This window comes from Parasteatoda tepidariorum, chromosome 6 (assembly GCF_982258835.1).
Source record: "Parasteatoda tepidariorum strain Cologne lab strain chromosome 6, Ptep-v5.0, whole genome shotgun sequence".
NCBI classification, from domain to species: Eukaryota; Metazoa; Arthropoda; class Arachnida; order Araneae; family Theridiidae; genus Parasteatoda; species Parasteatoda tepidariorum.
In genome coordinates, this window is record NC_141760.1 from 75,129,958 (window position 1) to 75,154,235 (window position 24,278).

Here is a 24,278-nt window from a genome sequence, read left to right on the forward strand (position 1 = left end):
AACATATATTGAGTAAAAAATTGTGAACAAAAAATCAGAAAAAAATTGTTTGAAAGCAAATTTAAAAAGTGATCATCTCTTAATGTCAAGGGAAGATGAGCGTCTAATACAGTAATGGAAAGAGATGAATTTAATTTATAGAAAATAACACATTTCATACAGTTGATATGAAAAACTTAAAATAGGCTGTAAGGAATAAACTTTATCTTGAAAACAAGTAAAAATAAATCTAGTAAATAAAATTTAATGAGCAGATTTAATCAGTCACTTTAAAAAAAAATCACATTTTGGGCAAAGGGTTTTAAAACTTAAACATTTAGCGTGGAGTCATCTCACACATTTCATCCAGTCATCGTTTTTTATGTTTTCTAGTGTTTCTCACTTGCCTCTTATTTTTTTAAACCAAGACTTACCCCATTCGCCTCAGAGCAGATTAATAGTAAAATAGAATTTTTTTTTTACGTTTAGTTAGCTTTTATATATATTTTTCATATATTGTGAGAGATACACCTTCTCTTGGTTCTTTTTTCAGTATTGCTGTTGTTTGCATCCAAGTGTTGCATCAAATAAAGATTCAATAAAATTTGTAGAACTATTAGTAGTTGTTCAAAAGTTATAAAATTTTTCATTGATAAAAAGTACTGTTTTGTACTTATGCATATTGACTTGTTTGTCACTGCCATATACACAAATAAATATATTTGATTATACGTATTTTTTTCTCTAAATAGACGGAGATCAAAACTGAATTAATGGAATTAATAAATTTGATGTTTTAAGTGTTAAAATGATCTAATTTATAAAAAGGCCTTGACTTACACCTACTTCCGATTCTACATTCCTTTCTAGGTAACTAAAATGAATAGTACAAATACTTTTAGTAATAATATAGCAATATAAAAAGTACTTAAGTGCTTATACTGCAATGTCAAGTATATAAATAGGTACAAATCAAAACTAATGCAGTTTAAAATAAAATTACTTCCAAACTATGCGTCTTACAGGTTAAAATCTTATTCGGCTTCAGCAATTCGATATATCGAAAAGGGAATATGTTCAAAATAAGAAGTTAGATATTTCTGAAACTGTTAACAATAAAGTGATCTTGATTTCCTTTGAATTCGTTTTATCCGATTAAATTAATTCTAAAAAAATCGAAGAGTCGAAAACTATTTTCGTCTGCACAGCAATGTATTTAACCACAAAAGCTTTTATAGCTTCTGATCTATTAGTTGCATCGAAGTGGATGATATTTCATTCGATTAAATGTAAAATAATATGTCGGAACAACATGGCTATTTTCTAGATAGCAAAGTGTATGTCACCCCCTCCTCCCCGTAAGTTCTAGATTTTGATTGCAGCTCATATTGGGAGAAGGTAATTTTTTTAAAATTCATTTCATTAGTTTAGGAGACATGGCCTGAAGTTATATTAAAATCGCATCCTTGCCTGAACTATTGTGGTACTGCTACTCATTTTGAGTTTCAAGAATCCTAATTCGTAAAAAACATTTTGCACAGAGAAAATAAGCATTTGTAAAGTTTAGAGTAATATTTTGTTTTTTAGCAAGAAAAATTTCAAATTAATAAAATTTTTTGTGGGACATGACCTATACTGTGATGTATATACTGCGAAACTATTGAAAGTCTGAGTTTTGATGTTTTATATTCTTAAAGTTAAAAAGGCTCCTTCAAAACTTTCTCATTTTATAAGCCCTTCCTGTAAAGAGATAAGGCTCCCGATTTCAATAAATGATGTAACTGTTTTTCTTTCTCGATTTCCATGCGTATTTTTTAATAATTATTAATACATTTCGTGAGAACATTGATTTTATAAACTTTATTATTTATTATTAACAGATTTCCCTGATATTTACAAATTACGAAATTATTTATGCAACAATTTAATTTTTACAGATAGTTGCGATTGAAAAATAATACAAATTCAAATATGATCCTAATATTTACAAATATATTTTTAATAAAATAATAGTTTAAATGTATATAAGCGAATAATTTAATTAAGACTGTATTGATAAAAAAATAACTTGAAACAATAATGAAAACTTTTAACAGCAAAAAAACTGAAAATTCCCTGAAATTTTTTATAAAATGTTGATGAAAATCACTATAATTAAGAAAAATTATATTGCACTTATATTAAACGAAATAACTAAAATTAAAGGAAATAATCATTAAATACAAGACCAGCAAGATTTGATTAATTCTTAAACTATAAAATTTGATTAATTCTAAAACTAACACCTGTTCACAGCAACAAATAAACAAAAAATTCCTATTGAAGAGACTAATTGTCGAATTCTTATCTTCTTAACTGGAAATTTCATTCAGTTGGTGAAACATTTCTTAAAAATAAACGTTTTTTTTTCTTTTCATTTTAGTACCTCTCTTTTATGCAATTAAACGAGGACTGGAAGCAACAAATATTCAGTTAAACGAGGAAATTTAACATTAGTTTCATATGAAATGATTTGTTTGTTTTCTCTAAATTTTATTCGTATAAGCAGTACTACTCTGTATATATATATATTCTTTGAAAGCAAAGCGTATGGTTTCTAATTAGCAATTACATAGTAAACGTAAAATTTCTCAATAAACGTAACTTTTTTTCAGATTTTCGGTCATTATTCTGAAAAGTTAAGTCGAAAGAGTTGGCCCTTTAATTTTAATTTTAGTGTTTGCATATGTCGTTGGATCAGGGGAAAATTTTTTGCGCATTAAAAATTTTGTCTACATTTATAAAATTGTTAATTCAAAGATAATTCCGTATTAAAATAATTTTGTAAAATTATGTGCCATTTTTTCGTCAGATAGTTTAAATAATATATAGTTTAAATTTTCATTTATAAAATTTCACAATGACTGATGGAACTTCCATTTCAGCAAAATTGATGTAAAAAGCGATTACTTATATTAATTGTTAAAATAGCGATTCTTTTCTTTAAATAAACAGCATTGAAAATGGCAATAAACTGCATTTTTCTTTTTAAGTAGGAAGATTACTTTCTGGAAGGTAGTTGATCATTGTTATTCCTGCATGCATGTTACAGAAAACTAAAGGATTAAATTTATAAAAAGAATTTAAGGTCGAAAGAAATTTGATTTGAATTTACTTTAGCGATACTAGAAATAAATAAAAATATCTTCCATTTTGCCTTTTTTTATACAATAAAACATATAAAAAAAAGCATTTTTAAAAAAATATGCCGTAATCATTATATAGAGCTTTTACTGTACTCTTTTGATTCAATTAATATCTAATTTAATAGCAAGCTAATTTTCAAAATTTCGCTAATTACTTAAAACTATAATGTTTTAAGGTATAATAAAACTGGCATAAAATAAGGTGAACTCAAATTTCCTATTCGGAAAAAAATTAACTTTAAAAATGGACAGGACAATTTTCTTTACTTTGATAGGTAAGGAAACTTATGATTCACAATTCTAGATTGAGAAAAGTATGTATTTTTCGATCCTTTCTCCTTGAACCCATTACAATTTTCGACTGAAAAAGATGATTTGAGTCAGTCTGGGGGGTTATTACTAAATCATTTTTTCTCATTTATGCAGCAGGAAACAGCCTTTTGTACTTTTAATATGAATGGAAAGCGTCTTTGGCCTTAGGTATGATAAGAGGTGGGACAATAACAATGATTCATAACAATGTAGCGAAGTATGTTATCTCAAACAATCTTCTACCTTATGGGGGTGGTCGTCAATTAGCAGGCGCTGTTCTGAGAAATTTTTATTTAAATTAACTCATTTCTGAGAAAATAAAATATATTCTTTAGGAGACTGAAGCAGGAGTTATTGAATTTCCCTCCTTACATTGAATTCCATTATCAGATGAGCAATTTTAAGAACGAGACAATCGCTTTTTTTTTAGTGGAACTTCTTAAATGTGTTGTAAAACTCAAAGATTTTTGAAAAAGAAAGTCTTCTCTTTTATATGAGTTTTTATAATTTCTTCAACTTACTACTGGACTTCATTTAACACTTTCTATAGCTTATCTCAACTTTTGACCGAAATCCTACCGAAACTTCTAAGAACATATTTTAAACGCTATAGCGACCCATATTTTCATGGTCAAAAATCTAAATAGAATTTAAAAAAAGTGAGGTTATTTAAAGAAAGTTAACTTGGGTTAGATTTCACAACTTAACTAATTTTTTGCGCTAATTAATTTACTTAGTCAAATTCAGAGTACGAAACCCTTAAGTTATAATGCGTGAAAATCTGACAATTGCATAAAAAATATTTAGAATGCTTTTTTTTCATGTTCACTGCATGAAACCTGGTACATTTTTAATTATGTTTTGTTTTTATTATGCATGTTTCGTCAAATATTGCAAAATTAAGCTAAATTGTTTCAATGATATAGTTGCTAGGGTAAAATTTTCGGAATTGTATTGTATTTTATTTGAATCATTTGTAGCCTATAGTATTATCCACAAAGTTATTTTCGTGGCGAAAATGAAATGCGCCATTAAAAGAAGAAAATTGGAAGAGAATGAAAAAAATAAATGAAAAATTTGACTTCGCTGTAAGCATTTTCAAAATTTCACTTTATTTTTCCATAAAATTCTCGTTTTTAGTGCAAAGAAAAAATACGTAAAAAACTAAAATAAACTTCAAAATTAAAAATAATTAAAAATGCATTTAAATTGCTTTAAAGATATTACTAAAAATTGTTAGTCTCCTTAGTACCTGATATTATCTATATAAGTTTAGATATTGAAACAAATTTCAAAGCAGGAAAAGGTAATAAAATTGAATATATGTGTGCCTGGTAGACAGTACTTCTTCAGGGAACACACTGTCTACAAACACACATGAGCCTTTCTGTTGTCAGTGGAAAAACCAAAACTGACACTGCCCCTATCCATATAAGCTATTTTGGAAAATTACAAATTACATTTCTAATTACATTAAAAAAAAGAACATTCTCAATAAGATGGAGAATAATATCAAATCAAAAGTGTTTTAAGATTTTATTTGCAAAAAATTATTTCTCTCAAACACAAATATTAATGTTGGAGATGAACTTTTTGATAGTACATTTGAAGACTTTTTCTGAGGGTTTATATCATTTATAAATTGCTTCAATGAAACAATCCATAACTCACTTTTATTTTTACAAAAATTCATGGCTACTTAATTGAATTCTAATAATAAATGTTTTTTTTTAAATATTTGAACGAAGTACTTAAATTTTAAGGGATTGTGACAAAATTCTGTAATGCTTGTTGAGCTTTATAGAACTTTTTCCTTGGCATAATTAGCCCCAAGGACGTGTCATTCTTGCAAAGAGTAATTATCATTGATAAGAGCTTCAAAGTATATAATACCCCGAATGATTTCTTATAGTTTGTATGTTGCAGGAAAAGACATGGGGGGGGGAGGTACATGAGTGACAATCAGTTATCATTCACTGTCCAGGTTTGACCAATGGGAGGTATCTATCTATTGTTGCAGCAAATGTACATAACTGTTACTTTAAAATTGTAATATTCATTTCGGTGTTGAACTGTGAGTTCGCTCGTTATAGTTATATTAGTAGAAAAGTGTAATTACTTCGTTATAGTCTTGAAGCTTGGTGTAGTGAATTTTCTGTCAAGATTTTGTGAAAAAGTCTTAGGATCATTAGAGATGTCTCTGCTCAAGGATATTAAGTAAGTTTATCTTATTTTTCATTGATTTATTCATTGATTAATTAAGGCTTTTCATTCTTCCATCTTCATTTTATTTAATACGTTCTAATCAGAAAAAAAGTATGGGTTACGGTTATGGTTCATCCGTGTCTGAATAAGCTTTAGTATTTGAAATTTTTTAGTATTTGAAATTGTTGAATATATTTGAAAATAAACTAGGAAAGTAAATATTACTTAATGTAATTTTAATTTAATAGAAGATTTATTGATTTAATAATTTGTTTTTGAACTCCTCCAAAAGTTTTTCTGAATTTAATTCAGTTTATGGATTAAATGGTTTTTGGTATTTAAAGTATTTTATTTGTTTTATAAATTATTTTAATTTGTGGTATCAGGAATTAATTGATTCTGCATTGAAATGTCAGAAATTACATTAACTATCTGATTTCTCCCACTCTTCCTATTAATACTATTTTGTTTTTGTTCTCCTGAAAGTGTTTTTTAGTTAAACTTAATTAAGTTTATTGATTATGTGGATTTCGTTATTTGAAATATTTTTTAATAAATTTTATTCTGTGGTCTCAGGAATCAGTTGATTCTGCAACGAAGCCCCCGAAAGTACTCTAAATATCTCAGTTTTTTCTTGCTGTCTTTTTTAATACCTTTTCTTGCGAAGTAATTGCGATATAATATAATTTTGATTAAATAATATAAAATTTATTTGATTAAATTATTTATTTTTGACCTAACAAACAGTTTTTAAAGAAATTTTATTTATCTAAGTTGATTGCTGAAATAGATTTTATTATTTAAAGTACTTATTAATTTATTTTATAAAATATTTTATTTTGTGGTATCAGGAATCTGTTCATCCTGTATTGGAGAGACAGGAATAACTCTAAATGTCTCAGTTCTTTCTCTCTCCTTTTTAATACTTTTTTTTAACAAAATAAATGTGGCATAATGTAATTTAATTTTAATGTGAGGATTTTTTGATTAAATGATTTGTTTTTGTACTCCATGAAGTGTTTTTGAATTAAATTTTCTGTAGTTAAATATATAAATGTATTTCGTTATTTATAATATTTGCTAATTTATTTTATAAATTATTTTATTCTGCGGTATCAGTAATCAATTGATTCTGTACTGAGACGACAGAAATTACTCTAAATATTTCAGATCTTCCTCTCTCTCGAGTGTTTTTTTCAGCGAAGTAAATATGACACAATGCAATTTTAATTTATTGTCAGATTTATTTGAAGAAATCCTTCGTCATTAATGCTCCCCGAAGAATTTTTTATTTAAAATTTTATAATTAAAATGATTATAAATGACAATTGTTGTGAATAGAATGCATTAATTCATTCAGAAGTTTTTTATACTGCAATTTCTGTATTCTTTTGCACTTTGGCTATTTAAATGAAAGTCATCTGTCAGGGAAGGAATTACCTATTCAAATTTAGATTTTCCTATTTTGTTTCTGAATGAAATATATTGCATCTATTGATATAGATTGGAGGAACCTTTTGGAAATAGAGGAAGTCATTTTTAATATTTTGGAGGAGTAAAATAGTGCATGATTTTTTTTTTCTTTAATATGAATTTTGTTAGACAATTTAAGACGACGGTTTGTTAAGGGATTTATTTTTTTCTCCGGCTATAATTGTATAAAATAACATAGTTTTATCACAGTCAATAGTAGGCACTCCTGTAGTTTCTGCAATGCGCGCATTGACTACTTTTTTTTTGTTTAGTACCTATTTCAGGAAAATGGTTCAAAGTTACTAACTTCAGAATTAATTTTGTTATTTAAAATATGTGGTGATGTTAAAATTTTGTCAAATATCTTTGTAGGAACAAAATTTCTTCATTTTACTAGCGAAAATGGATATAAGAAAAAGTGGTTACATTGCGTTCAAAAAAAAATAGTTTCTTTACTTTAGAAAATTAATGGGTTAACAGCTTATAAAAATGAATCTTTTTTCACAAATTTATCTTTTTTGAAAAAAATTTTAATTTTATACAGTGACATTAAGATGTAGAAGGGGATTTAATTCCTTTGATCATTTATTTAGCTGCTTATGAATAGAAATTTTTGATCCAATTACGTCAAAAAAATATTAACTTACGTCAAATTTAATTAAGATTTTTTTGTAATTGATAATGAAAAATTAACTAATATAATATGTGATTTTAATTTTTAAAAAATAAAATTTTCAATCTTAATTATTTTCCAAAATTCAGTTATAATGTAAAGAAATTTCCAAGAAAATATGAAGGTGTAAAAGAGAGGTAAAATATATACAGATATAACAACTACTTTACTGATATATCACGTACTACAAGAATAGCCCTATGTATGTCCTTGGGCTGTGAAATACTATAGTGAAGGAAAAGGTTCTCATCTTCACGGATGGGTTTTACTGATTTTGTGACGATATTATCGTTTGTGACGATATTACTTTTGCGCTTATACTTTTTGATATTCATCGTGTGTTGATATTTATCAATATTTAGCTTATGTTAGGATTTTTCGTATATACTAAATATCGTTAGTATCCCAAGTAGCACAGGGATATTGTAACAGCTTCAGTCTACATCGACCGACATTGTCAATATTGGCGAAAATCGAAATTGTGTGTACGATATTGTACGATTCCCGTCGATTTCACATTAAAAATCTGTTTGTAAAATTTTGATTTAAAACTTTATTGTGTTCTTAAATCAAAATTAATCATTTAAAATACAAAAAATGAATTCAAATTGTTATAATTCTAAAAAATAAATTTGAAATATAAATTTAGTGATATCCGCATAACACCCGGACAATATTTGATATCAATATTGTAATCGTGTTTTTGTCACGACATCGATCGTTTTCACTAAATAATGAAAACTACGATTTAAACCACTCGCAACCGTAACCCGTTAAGATGCTGTTTATCATTTTTCGCTACACCTGCGGTCTATTTATCTTTTGTCTTCTTATATTTAAATCTGATTTCGTCTCATAATATTTATATCTTAGCTCATAATGTAAGTTTAATGAAAGTTGTTTTGATTAAGCGAGACCGAAAACTCAAACCAGCTGAAGATGAATTAATGCACCATGTTGAAATGTGCGAATTCTCTGATCTTGGCAGGTATGTGCTGTTTTTAATATATATAATTATATATTGTGTAAGAATTACATCGATTTCCTTTTTTTTTCATGTCCAGGCTGCTTAATTATTTAATTATATCACATTATTCAATTCTCATATTCAGAAACATTGGCGTAATTTTATAGTATGTTTGGAGGTGTTAAGCCTTCTGACATGCTTATGTTTATATTTTTTCACACCTGCAACTTGTACTTTCGATGAAAAATATTTTTTAATACTTAAACTAATTCAAAATTTAAGAGCTAAGCGAGCTAACAAATAGATCATATTTGCATATTTTTTAATTATTAATTTTTCATGGTAGATTGAAATGTTTTTTTCTCGAAATTTTATATTGAAGATTTAGTATATGTACTAGATTGATTTAATATGTCTACTGAAGATTTAATAAGATCTCTAATATTGCTGCTAGTAAGAAGTTTTTTTCTCAACCGTACAAGTTTGCAGCTATATCTATCTATATATATATGTATGTTTAATTATTATTACGTTTAATGTATTTAATTAATATATATATATATATATATATATAATGTTTAAATTACAAAAAAAAGAAGAATTTAATCATGAAAATTTTATGTGTCTACATCTTACTTAACTTACCGAATCGAATAGCTCATTAATCAAGTTATGAATAATTTCAGAAGGGGTTTTGATATGTGTATATATATTTGCCAGAATTACGCCAATTTCCTCTTTTTTTTTTAGTTGAAGTTAGTTAACTATTAAATTATATCACATTATTCAATTCTGATATTCCCAAAGATCTTGTTTACTTTTATTGTTTGTTTACTTTTATTGGTTATGGTTATGTGCACTATAACAATTTGTCTGCTCCTCTCGGACTAAAGAAATGTCTGAAAGACTTGAAATATGACGAAAATTACCTTTTTTATTTTTTGACAGAAATTTACCAGTTATATTTTAATCATGCATTTAAATAATAACTTTTTGACAGGCTCAATATACGCCGATAGTAGCGTAAATTGATGTATTTTTTCTGTTGTATTTTCGTCAGTTATTGATGTTGATTTTCATGTGGATTTTAAGTATCCCAATAAACAACCTGAAAAATTGGAATCTTGTATTTGGATATTTACTTTTTAAATCGATAATTCTGTCGAATTTTATCAGTTATTGCTGCTGATTTCTCTGTAGTTTTTAAATCTGATATCTTTATACAACAGCCTAATCCAGAAACGAAACACTCATTTGAGGCGACCGATTCGTGTGAATTCGTCGTCAATCTTTTTTTTTTCACCAAGTACTACTGCATATTTAATGATTTGCAATTTTTTTTTATTGTGATGATTAGTTACAAAAGGTGAAGGTAATAATTTCTGTGTCCCCCGGCCTACCAACAAAAATGTGAAAATGTTACATGTAATGTTATAATAAAAATTACACATTCAATTTAAAAAAAGCTATATATAGGTTTTTTTTTAAACACAGCGCTTTTGTTATTTTAAATTAGCAGCATACATGTTTATTATTATGAAAGGTATTTTGCAGAAAGATATTAGTGCTAGAGAGTTTTGTCGCAGATAGCTCGAAAAAATTCTGCCTCATGGATTCAGAGTACAACAACTTTGGTTATACCTATCATTTCAATTAATGTTATTATATTGCTTTTTTAAATTTATTGTTGTGTTTTTGTTGGAAAAAATAGTAACTTCGGTAAGTCATGACAACTTCTTGGAATTATTGATGGAAAGTCAGGGATTTGAAAATCTAAAATGTCGCAGATACCCTGTACATATCAAAATCAAAAGCAATCCATAGCTGAATGTGTCTCAACTTTGCAACATATTTTGACTTACGTGATTCTTAAGTCAAATATTACTGTGATAAGTGTTTTGATGGTATGGGTATTTCTCCGCACACAATTTATACATAGAATTCTTGATAATTGGATTCGTTCACATACGATCTGATATTGCAATGTTTAATATATTTATGCAAAGGCAATTGCTTTGAAAGCTTCTCATATACAAAGTAAAGAACTAATGCAATAACTCTTTCAGTGAAAAGTGACTGAAGTCATAAATAATATCTTATAAAAATGAAAAATTTAGATAATTCCTTCCTTCAGCAATCCCATGCCCGTTTTACTTATATCATCTTAATTGATGATAAAATATGAGATACATTTTGTAATGGTTATTAAAACAATATATATATATATATATATTTTTTTTTTTCTTTCAGATATGTTATTTTGAAACCATCTGTAAAGGCTATTTATGCTCTTTTACTTCAGCACCATCTTGGAATTGGCGATGACATATTGTAAATTAGAATGAAAAGGGAAGCAGTGTTTTGGAAGCCTCTCAGCTGTTACAAGCACCATCTTGGGTAATTTTATAAACATAGAATTTTAAAATTTGTAATAAGACTTTACTTTTTTACGAGTCATTATCTTGCACTAAAATGGATCAGTTATTCCTTAAATTGATTACCCTGATCCTTCCTGTTTTATTTTGCATAGTTTGTATTCTAAACTCTAATACTTTTACATTTTACAGCATTGTATGTTTCAAAGTTCAAAAGTTAATCTCTCTTGAAGTTTTGTAATGTTGTTCATGGCGTCTTTTCTCAACTACTAGCTATCAGGGTTTGTTGATTTAAATCAGCTTGATTTAAATCATAATTTAATACAAGATTTAAATCAAATGATTTTTTTAAAAAAAATCATTGATTTTGAAAGTTAAAAAACGGTGTTATAAAGTATTGATACTTTATTGTTTTCTTTTCTTAGTTTTAAAATTTATTTTAAATAAATTGCTGCATTAATTAATTTTAGTTATTGAAATTACTTTCTTTCTTGGTGTGTGTTATATTCCAACACATTTGAAATTACATTTTTAAAAATCTTTTTTATTCTTGAGATTGATTGGATAGCATTAAATGTGTACAGATAAAATGCACATTTAATGCTGTCTTAATATAGACTTGCATAGCTGTAGGAAGTAATTAATAAGTATGAATTTTTTCAAAAAAAAAAAATTCAAATAATGTTAATTAAAATTCTACCCTTTGATTGATAAAAGCATGGAATTAAAATCTACATTATATTTTATTAGTGAAAAATGTATATTTCTAAAGCTTGAGGTTATATTAGAAGGAAATTACCCTAATGTGTCAAAAATAGAAGGAATAAAAAAGGGGGCTGATGAATTCAGATGTTTTTTTCCTGATATAGTGTCATTCTTCCCTTTCAGAGTCTATTTGAGGCAGTAGAGTTATTAACTGGTAACTGGTATTTTTTTTCTCATAATATGTTTATAGTCTCTTTGACATTATCAGATTTTCTGTAAAGAAATTTTGTGGAAAAAAAAATTCCAATGATCACATAGATTTTTAAAATTTTTTTTTTTCGCTTAACTTATCTATTTTGATATAAGATTAAAAATGAATATTTTAATATAAAAATATATAGATTAAATATTTATTTATTTATTGATGAATGACTACATTTATAAACACAATCTGTTGCATTTATTTTGTCATATTAAAAATCAAGAGAAAAAAATCTCACTTTTAAATAAAATTATGGTTTGCTAATTGAAACTTTGTTTAATAGTTAAAGAACAGGGATCTGTGTCCAAGCCAAATTTATTACCACTTAGCGGTACCTTTACAAAATACTTCACTATATCTGAATCAGCGCTGTGGTAAGCACATGTTAGATGTGGAAGTTGTATTGACTAGCCGGGTTCCAATCCCAGCCGATACTGGAATTAAAACCTGGATCACCTCATCGAAAGGTGACTAAATAATTTTTAAAAATTATTCAAAGAAAAACTTTTTTCCAACTGTTATATTATAAAATATAATATTTTCCTTATGTTATAAACTTACTCGTAAAGGACCCCCATATAAAAGCAGGCCCAGTGCTCCTGAAAACATAAAAACTGCTCTGATTGTATACAAAAGAATTATCAACCTAGGGATTAGCATAAACGCTGCTAGTAGTACTTGCGTTTTGCTTATGTCTACTTTAGTTCATGTAATGTTTTCAATATAACTATTTGTCTTTTAATTTAAAAATATTAAAATTAACCACAGCTCATGTCTCATTTTTTTTCAGCTACTACCTTCAGACTGTTTAAAGAAACTAGCAGACTAGAAAAAGCTTAAAAATTTGGTGAAGTTCTTGCCACCGTCCACGACCGGGAAGGCAAGAAGACTAAGTTTGCCTCAACTGACACAGTTTTGTTTTAGAAACAATTGATTGTATTAAAGAATACAATAAATTATAGAAATTAGTATATTATTCTTTACTGTTTAATAAAAATTATATTTCATTGACACATTTGACAACTGTTCATGCCCTAATAGATATTTTAGCTACACTTAAATGGACAAAGGCTATATGTAAATTAAATCGCAGCTTATTCTACCATGCTTACCCTATTTTAAATCAGAAATCTGAGGAAGTGACTCCTGTTATTTTATTATTACAACATCAGTGTAAATATTGCTTTTTTTAATCAGATTTCTTAAAATCGAACATGATGCTGTGAAGATAAGGAATTTTGTTTTCCATACATACTATTTTAGTAAAATACAGATTATATAATACTAAAACGTCACAGCAAAAATGTTTATAGTTTTAAATTAAACATATTGTAATTTTAATCTACATAGTAAAATATAGATGCTGTAAAAATTATTGCACAAATCACTTAAAATATTAAAATTATTTCACAGTATAAATGGCTGCTTGTAACCTGAAAAAGAGAAAAAATATCTTAACAAAACTATTTACTTTCTAGCTTATTTTCTAGAATAGTAATAAAATATACCTGCCTACCCAAACTTATTAAATATTAATAACTAATATTTTAACTTTAAAATTCTATAAGTTTTGGTAATAACAAATAATTTAATTTTAAACAAGCTAGAACGGTTTTGTTATCAGCTTTTTCCAGGTTACAAGCAGGCATGAATATAGCAGGCATGAAAAACCAATTTTTATTTTCTCAAATAACGTAATTTTGGCGATTGTCGGCATTCCGCAGCATTCGTTTTTTGAATATCGTGTTGGCGATGTCGGTCGGCATTGTACAACGTTTGTAAATGCAGAGAGATGTCGATCGACGTTCCCCAACGTTTTTACAACATCGTACAATATTGTTTTGCAATATTGAATATACGTTATAAAAGGGGTCCATTTTTATATTGTACAATATTTCGCTACGATATTGTACAATGTTCAAAGCTAAGTTTTTACGATATCGTTTTTGTGAATTGTGCTACTTGGGATATATTTTAAATATCGTTTTCGCTATAAACTAAAGACAAAACAAAACGTTTCGCTACAGAACAAAAATTTATTTTTAACAGGACAAAAAAGTGTTTAAGAAACTGTTTCCGTTTTCAACTGTTATCCGCTCACTGTAAAACCTTCCTGTTATTTTTGCATACATTCTCTGTATATTTGCAAAGCACTTTTTCGCACTGTATAATTACTCTTTCTTTTTCAAATCATTTTACGATTAAGTATAGAAAGTCGTAGAGAAGTATCGAAAAATATTTGCTCTTATTTTTCAGGAAATATTTAATGATATTAACATCGTATAAATAAAACTGCGATCCCATTTTATTTTTAAATCGATACTTTAACTATATACTTCTTTAATATAAAATTTTTTGGCGCATTAAGTTACCATACATTTTTATTCTGGTAGGCCTTTATAGTTTAAACTTTTTTACACTTAAACTAGTTATTGAAATAACATATAAGATGAAAACAGTTTAAGATTTTCTTCATATTGAGACGCCTAGAGCTCCGGTAGTATAGATGACCCAGGTTCGAATCTCAGCGTCGTGGAGAATGGTCGTACGTATGGTGCTCTTGGAATGCACTGACCAGAATGCAGGAATACATTTTTCATGGAAGTTTTTATTGAAATAACAGAATTTTCAGAAATAACAGTACTTATCTGGTAAAAAAAACAAGCACTCGTTTTTTTGAAGGAATAAAAAAACCATATTTTTACGAGAAATAAACAGTTTTATGCTGATACTTGAGCTGACAGTGCTTTTCTGCAAATTTAAAAAAAAAATTTAAACATTTTTTTTGTTAGTTAAAATTGTTCCAGATAAAGTATTTAAGAAAATGAATATAGAAAGTACAATAAAATCTTTTTCACAAGATTATATCCTTTTTTGATAGATAAGTTTAGTACTAACCATCCTTCTTTGTTAAAATGTTGGTTTTATTTTTATCAAACATTAATAATATTGGCTAGGTAGTTCGCTTGTATTTTTACTTCTTTTTCAGTAATTTTATTTTTATTTGCGTCGATTAATTGCCTTTCCATCATTTTACCACTTTCATGGTTTTTTTTCTTTCGATTTCAGGCCATTAATAGCTAAATCACCATTCTTTAATAATATTTAGTATGTCACACTAAAAGTATACTGAAGTTACAGGGCTAATACTAAAATAAAAAAAAGTTTTAAGGAGCTGTTTTCCTTCATTTGAAAAATATCGTCCATTTTTAGGACGCAAGATGTTTTTAAACTACCAAAACCTAAAATTATGCAACATATGATCTTAAGAAGTTACAGGGGGGAACAAAATAATAGAAACACTTTTATACTAAAATTTTTTTTTTCATATTCCTCAAAAAATTTTCTTATTCGTTGTTACGTTGATACGGATAATCAAATTATCTTATAGGATCTAAACACTACTAAAGTAATAATTTCTCCTACATGTAAATGAAATTCAATGGATTGAGGGACAGACAATATATTATAAACCGAAAATAATGTTTTTAATCATTCTGTGCCAAAAAATAAAGCAATAGATTTGTAATTTGTGACAGTTATTTTAGCTTACTATAATTACCCAAAATTTCGTAAGCCTGACTCAAATATTTATGGAGATATGGTCATTTTTAAAAAAAATTGCTTTATGACTTTAAAATTATTAAGTAAAATTGGAGAAGACTCCTGATCATTTTGGGCAATGTTTTAAAAAGTACAAAAGCTACTTAGAAAACTGCTTGGAACTTTTTACGTTTTTAAGATATTCAAGTAAGACTTTTGATTAGTTGCCAAATAAGATTCACTACAAAATTGTGAAAAAAGAATGTAAAATATCCTCGCTCATGTGCAATACAAAAGAAAAACAACTTTAATTTCTCATATCTTGTGCAGTTTTAAGCGAATTTTTCTCAAATTGTAAAGCAAACATTTTGTAATTACTTTTAAATTTCTCTAAACATTTTGATTAATTTTATTGAAGTTATAGGAAAACAACGTAAGACAAAAAAACAAGTTTTTATAATTAATAAAATAACTATATATCTATAAATAGGATTACTAAATTTTATGCAACCATTGTATATAAGAACTAAAATATTTAAAAAAATACAAAATTGTTATTTCATTGTTTGGTATAGGGTGTTCAAAAGCAAATTTTTCCCGTTTTTTTTCACCATTGTCAGTCCTTCAGACCTAAAAAAAGCTTTAAAGCTTATTGGTATGTATGAGAAATCATATGATTTACACACTTCTAAAGTTATAAAATAATTCGAAGAAATTTTAAAAAAATGTTGTAGTATAAAAGTGCTTCCATTATTTTGCCTACACCCTGTATTATTACAGATGTATTATAGATATTACAGATTTTATTAAATTTGCTTCTTGCAAAGTAATTAGTAAATGAATTAATGGATAAATTTTTTTTACCAGAACCATAATATACAGCTGTGAAAGATGAAACCTAGAAGATAATATCTCAATTTAGTTTATGTTGGAAAAATATTTATGACTCATAGTTGAATTTTTTAAATTGTTTTTAAAAATCCGAAATTTCTCACTAATGAGTTTAAAAGATTTATATCCATTTAACTATGCTTATAAACAGCAAATACTCCATAATCAGTACACTGTAAGAGATTTTGGATCAAATTACGGTATAAAGTACCACCACTCATGGTGCTGATACTTTTTAACATGAAATCCACTCTTACTGGAGCATGCTACGGGACAAGAAATTTGATATATCGCAAATTTTGCAGTAATAATTACCGTAAAATCACTTTAATTAAATGAATATTACTGTAAGATTTTTAAGTATCTTATTTTATGTTAAATTTGGATTGCACTGCTGATGCACGCACAGACGATGTACTTTATATCGTAATTGAATTAAAAAAATTTCACAGTGTAACAACCATTGTGTGCTTTATTTCTATGAACTATTTTGTGCTGAATTATTTCTGTGAATTTTTTCTCTTTCATACTTGCAATATAGGCGAATAGTTTTTGGAGTCATCAGATGTCAAGTTATATCAGGTTATAAGCGAAACAAGATACCACTTAAGCTGTTTAAGCTTAAGTTTTTTGATCTAAAAGTCTTACTTTAAAATTCCCATCATTAAAGTAAAATTTTTAAGAAAAGAATTCTTAAAATAAATTTATGTCGTTAATTTTTTCGAATCATGCAGTTTTTGAACCACTCCATATATGTGATTTTTTCTCTAATGGGTTCAAGAAAAGTGTCATGTAGAATTAACTAAGCGGACACTGGAAATGCTGCGTACATTGTAAAAAATTCTGAAAGGAATTACGGTAAAAATTACTGGCACCCTTAGTGATTCATCTTCAAAATCCATTTTACTGTAAAATCCTTTGTTACTGCAAAATTATATGTTTTTATTGCTTCTAATGCCACCTGCCAAATACCAGCAAATGTGTTATGTGAAACCAACCAAGGCATATGGTGCGTTTTCCTGTTTTCAGTGGCCCCATCTATTTCAAAGAACACGACTTCAGCCCCACACTTCCGTCACAGCCCGTGTTAAAGGATGAACCAATTCATACATCCACAGATCGTAATTTTGACCTAAATCAGAAAGCGATTAGTTAGAGTTTAGAGTTACTGATTTGTTATGGGAACTTGGAAGTTTTAGTGATCTGACAGTGCCATTTACTATACACGGGGAGTCTTCGCTAGTCTGGGATAGAGCTCACTGCTTCTCGGACATGGTTCCAACGCCCTACCAAACCAACAGACTATTACGCTTCTAATAAAATTTTATGCATTAGTTTATGGAATCACTTTAATTTAACAGAATTATTTATTTAATTACGGTGATTTAGCGATTTTACAGTAAATATTATTACAAAATTTGCAGTATATAAATATTTTCCCGAAATATTTTACTACGAAACGCACCAGCTCTCTGAGTGCCAGTACTTCTTACTGCCATTAGTTTCGAAATTTTTTACGGCGTAATTTAATGACACCATTGCTGATACATTGCTTTTTTATGAAGTGTTTTGATTTAATTGTTTATATTTTTTTTTCAGAATCTCTGCACCTGTTAGACCCTTTCAACAGATAAAGAGAAAAGCGGTTGAAGATATTGCTACTAAAAACAGCAAGAGTATGAAAAGAGGTCCTGAAACCGAGAAACTTCAGCAAACTCCCAGGTGCCGATTTTTTCCGAAGTGCCGCATGGGTCAAAAGTGCCACTTCCAGCATCCAACCTGCAAGTATAATGCCGCATGCAGAAATCTGAAGTGCATCTACCGACACATTGGTCCCAGAAAAATAGAGCTCTTCGAGAACAAGGAGAACGAGCAACCCAACAGTTTCCGATTGCTGCTCGAGAAATTAGAAAAGCAAAAGCCTAATCCATACAAATGGGTAAAACCTAAAGATATTGGTGCAAAAAAAGATGTACCATAGACGCAGAAAATTGGGGGGTTAAATAGGTGTTTTAAAGAACGCGATTTTAATTAACAAACCAAATCCCGTACCCATGTTTGCACGCGATGATATAAGAGTACTCGGTCTATGCAATGAATGAGGGAAATGTTATTTGAGTAATGTTGTTTGAATTATATTGAAGAATATATAAAAGCAGATGTGTATAGTAAGTTAGTTTCTTTTTTAAAGATTTCAATAAATTTTTTAATTCTTATTTTTTTGTACTGTGGTTATTTAAAAATTTATTTTGTTTCTGATTTATTGCTAAACTTTCCAATTGCAAGATTTGATACTGCACTATTTATTCATTTATAATTTATTCAATATAATTTATCGAGAAAAGAGTTTATTAGCTAATCTTTCCTAGCGCGAGATTAACAATCTTGCCACATTTAAACACACAGATTATGCAGTCTAGTGAATTTTTGCTTAGGATATCTTATATTAATTCAGAACTGTAATAATAATAAATTTCCCGAGATTTACATAGAAGTTTGTTACTTATTTTAGCACTCATCAACTTAAAAAATGTCCCATAAGCTACAGTGTTATAAGTTTAAATCTGACATTTATTTAATGCTATATATTATTCCTATAAAAACATTTTATCTGATCCCGTAGTTTAAGGATAGTGTTTATTTTATCTGAATTAAAGTAGAAGAATTTTTTAATGTTACATATTCATTGAGAAATCAATCAAGGAGCTGATATTACACTTTGTTGTCATTTAACAATGAATGAAATCTCAGTTTCATAATAATCCAAATCTCTTTAAGTTACTTGTTTTAATAATTCCTTATCCAATTCACACCAAACTCTAGTGTAGGAAATTCGAGTAGTTGAAGTTGGAATTTCAATTTTTCCAAATGTTACTTCAAGGGAAAGAAAATTCCATGATTTGAGTTTTTATGTTTTTTAAATTTTTTAAAAAAAAGTATTAAAACGCAGCAATTAATATATTAATATAAAAATTTTTTACAAAGAATAATGGAAGCAAGTTTTGAAATATTAATATTGCTAAAAAAACTTTAGCAGTTTTATTAAATTTAACACAAAACTGACTATAAATGTTTATGAAATGTGTTGTTTGTAAATTTTGAATGCTGCATTAAGTGTTCAGTACCTCTGATACATTTTGAAGTTCAACAAGCATGCAAACTCTAAAAAGGTTAGATACTTCACACAGCTATATAAAGAAGTTCTCTGGTAATTTATGGGATAATAACTCACATAAAAATGATCAAATTTAAGAAATTCTATTTGCGATTTGTCGGTTACCTTACAATGTATTAAAAACTGGAATGCATTTTTTTATAAACTTTTATATGTATGGGGTTATACGAAAAAGGAAAAGAAAAAACACACTATTGTTAAATTTTCTTATTGAAAAATTAGTCAAGAATAAAAACTTGTGAAATTTTCAGTTATAACGACCTCTACATTCATTTAAAAGAAGTCAATTTAGGTAACAAAAAATTGTATACAATCGGTTGAAAATATTTGTTACTAAATTGAAAACAAAAAGAAACCTCATTCCCCCCCCCCTCTATTTTAAAACCTATTTCCTAATTATTCATGGTATGACATTCACCATACAAACTGGGAGGGGGTTAGTCTCACCCACCCTCATTTTTGAAGTTCATTTATTCAACAAAAAAAATTATATTTTTTGCAACAGGGGTAGAAGACTCTTTAAGAATTATGCGTCAATAGGAAATAAAAACACCTAGTGATTACAGATTATTTTGCGTATTATCCTACCTAATTAAAATACAAGTATTTACTCTTATTTAACTTAGATCAGTAAATTGAATAATCACTTGATAAATAGTACCCTTTCTTATTCTGCCTGTTGTCTCAACTTTAACCATGTTTTCCCAGATGTTACTTGAGCAATAAGCAGGCCCAATTTTCCTTTAGTTCATTGTACTTGGAGTATACTTTCATTCAAAGACTAAATAATGCTATTATAAGTTGGTACTTTTTATAGGGTAGATCTTGGATATAGTTCAAACTAAAATAAAAATATCAAGAATAGAGATAAAAGAAATGTTTATGCTTATTTCATATTTTCATACATTTATTCAACATATATTGAGCAAAAAATTATTAAATTTTGATAACAAAAAAGCAGGAAAAAAATTGTTTGAAAGCAAACAAAAAAGTGGTCATCTCTTAATGTCGGGATGAGATGAGCGTTTAATACAGCAATGGAAAAAGTTAATTTAATTTACAGAAAATAACACATTTCATACAGTTGATATGAAAAACTTAAAATAGGCTGTAAGGAATAAATTTTATCTTGAAAACAAGTAAAAATAAATCTAGCAAATAAAATTTAATGAGCAGATTTAATGAATCACTTTAAAAAAATCACATTTTGGGCAAAGGGTTTTAAAACTTAAACATTTTGCGTGGAGTCATCTCACACATTTCATCCAGCCATCGTTTTTCACATTTTCTAATGTTTCTAACATGCCTCTTATTTTTTTAAACCAAGATTTACCCCAGTCGCCTCAGACCAGATTAATAGTAAAATAGAATTTTTTTTTTTACGTTCAGTTAGATTCTATATATTTTTTTAATATAATGTGAAAGATACACCTTCTCTTGGTTCTTTTTTCAGTATTGCTGTTGTTCGCATCCAAGTAAATGGTCTTGAACTTGATGCATCGGCTCAAGTATGGTGACATATTTTTACCGAAGTGTTTTTCCACGCTGAATCAAATAAAGACTCAATAAAATTTTTAAAACTATTAGTAGTTGTTCAAAAGTTATAAAATTTTTCATTGATAAAAGGTACGGTTTTGTATTTATGCATATTGACTTGTTTGTCACTGTATATACACAAATAAATATATTTGATTATACGTATTTTTTTCTCTAAATAGACAGAGATCGAAACCAAATTAATAGAATTAATAATTTTGATGTTTTAAGTGTAGAAACGATTTAATTTATAAAAAGGCCTTGACTTACACCTACTTCCGATTCTACATTTCTTTCTAGGTAACTAAAATGAATAGTACAAATACTTTTAGTAATTATATAGCAATATCAAAAGTACTTAAGTGCTTATACAGCAATGTCAAATATATAAATAGGTACAAATCAAAATTAATGCAGTTTAAAATAAAACTATTTCCAAACTATGCGTCTTACAGGTTAAAATCTTATTCGGCTTCAGCAATTCGATATATCGAAAAGGGAATATGTTCAAAATAAGATATTAAATATTCCTGAAACTGTTAACAATAAAGTGATCTTGATTTCATTTGAATTCGTTTTATCTGATTCAATTAATTCTAAAAAAATTCACAGTATCTAAAACTATTTTCATCTGCACAGCAATGTATTTAATCACAAAGGCTTTTATAGCTTCTGATCTATTAGTTGCATCGACGTGGATGATATTTTATTCGATTAAGTGTAAAATAATATTTCGGAACAACATGGCTTTTTTCTAGATAGCAAAGTGTAAGATTTTGATAGCAGCTCTTATTGGGAGAAGGAAAAGTTTATTAAATTCATTTCATTAGTTTAGGATACATGGCCTGAAGTTATATTAAAATCGCCTCCTTGCCTGAACTATTGGGGTATGGCTGCTCATTTTGCGTGTCAAGAATCCTAATTCATAGAAAACATTTTGCACAGAGAAGATAAGCACTTTCAAAGTTTAAGAGTAATTTTTTGTTTTTTAACAAGAAAAATTTCAAATTCATAAAATGTTTTGTGGGACATGACCTATACTGTAATGTATATACTGCGAAACTATTGAAAGTCTGAGTTTTGATGTTTCATACTCTTAAAGTTAAAAAGGCTCCTTCAAAAATTTCGCATTTTATAAACCCTTCCTGTAAAGAGATAAGGTTCCCGATTTCAATAAATGATATGTATGCTTTTTTCTCGATTTCCATGTGCATTATTAATAATTATTAATACATTTTTTGAGAACATTGATTTTATAAACTTTATTATTGATTATTAACAGATTTCCCTGATATTTACAAATTACGAAATTATTTATGCAACAATTTAATTTTCACACATAGTTGCGATTGAAAATACAAATTCAAATATGATCCTAATATTCAAAAACATATTTTTAATAAAATAATAGTTTAAATGTATGAAAACGAATAATTTAATTAAGACTGTATTGATAAAAAAATAACTTGAAACTATAATGAAAACTTTTAACAGCAAAAAAACTGAAAATTCCTTGAAATTTTTTATAAAATGTTGATGAAAATCACTATAATTAAGAAAAATTATATTGCATGTAAACTAAACGAAATAACTAAAATTAAAGGAAATAATCATTAAAATCATTAAGTTATAATAAAATAATATATAAAAAATATGGTTTTATAAATAGCATAAGAGTGATAAGTATAGAATTATTTGGTAAAATTACTAAACTTTTTCTGAAATTATTAATTTTTATTCAAGTCAAAATTCGCGCTTAGATGTTTTAAAGAATACAACTTAAAAAGAAAAATTGTAATTTTAAAAACTTATAAGGGAGCTAACACTACACTTACTTATGCCAACTAGTATAATTTGAGTATCGTAAATTAAAATGAATTGTTATCGTATATTAAATTGAAAAATTAAAATGCGCATAAATTAAACTAAAAATGTAAACTAACATTAAAACTATTGAGAACTATTGTCAAAACTATTGTCAAATTTAAGAAATTCTATTTGCGATATGCAGGTTACCTTAGAATGTATCGAAAACTGGAATACATTTTCTGATAAACTTTTATTTGTATGCAGAAGTTGTTTTTCGTATTTTTAACATACTTTTGATGCAGAACATCACTAAAGGTACAAGAAAATTGAAGTTTGTCTTTTATTTTCATCAATTTACAGAAAAAACCATTAAAGGAACGCTTGTTCCTTCACTGGTTTTTCATCGCCTGGGGGATCCAGTGAATAAACAACCCCTTATGTCAGTACTTTGTTATGCTATGATGCTTAAAAAAAAAACAATAAAACGTAACTCCAATAACTAAATTTTGAATTCTCTTTTTTACAATGAGAAAAATAAAACTATTGCATGCAATTAATTCCACTACAAACGTATAAATGCAAGCACTCACCTTATAATTTTTTGCAAAGAAACTAGGTGTTGCAGAGATAATAAAAAATTCAAAATTTTTTCCAGATAAGTCTATTTGAGCAGGTAATTCAAAACATTGCTAGATGACTTCCTATTGTTTGGCAGTAAGCTACTGTTACCAATCAATCTAAAGAAAAACTTTCAAATTCTTGTTTTTAATCAATATATATGAAATGTTCCTTCACTGGTTGGTTTACCCTATATAAGCTTTACTCTATAGTGAGAAAATAACTGGAAGAAAAGAATTATTATTATTTTTTTTTTAAAGGGAAACTTTTAAACGAGATATAAGATGAAATATTCTTAAAAATTATAAAATCAGTTTAAAAAAACTGTTTTTCGATGGCTTCGCTCGAAAAATTAAAATATAAAGTACTTAGTGTAGCTTTTCAATTTGTGAGAATCGAGATCTCTCAGTTAATTCTGATAAAATGTTCATTTAAAATAAATTTTATCTTTAAATGAGTTGCAAGAATTCCTTATTATTTTCTTAAAGAGAGAAAAGTTGGGGATTTATTTCGTATTGTTATTATTAATCATAAAACTCCAACTTTTCATCCGCTTTTCTTTTAAAAGTT

At 27.3% G+C, this 24,278-nt stretch overlaps 1 protein-coding gene and 1 long non-coding RNA gene across 3 annotated transcripts in view; both read left to right on the top strand.

The window, feature by feature from the left end:
• Positions 1-18,784, top strand: part of LOC147808143 (uncharacterized) — a 35,548-nt gene extending 16,764 nt beyond the window's left edge. The window contains exons 1-2 of one of the 2 annotated variants that reach the window (XM_087166058.1): positions 5,541-5,693; positions 18,170-18,784. In XM_087166058.1, coding sequence (XP_087022184.1) covers positions 5,671-5,693; positions 18,170-18,551 — 405 coding nt within the window. In that variant the 5' untranslated portion in view covers positions 5,541-5,670 and the 3' untranslated portion in view covers positions 18,552-18,784. Of the gene's footprint in view, positions 1-5,540; positions 5,694-18,169 lie in introns of those variants that run through there. The other variant, XM_087166060.1, reaches the window with a different exon arrangement.
• LOC147808145 (uncharacterized) lies at positions 7,962-13,112 on the top strand. Its single transcript, XR_015434739.1, has 3 exons — positions 7,962-8,815; positions 11,045-11,191; positions 12,927-13,112. It is a non-coding gene; the product is annotated as an uncharacterized LOC147808145 (long non-coding RNA).
• Positions 18,785-24,278: the final 5,494 nt, after the last annotated feature.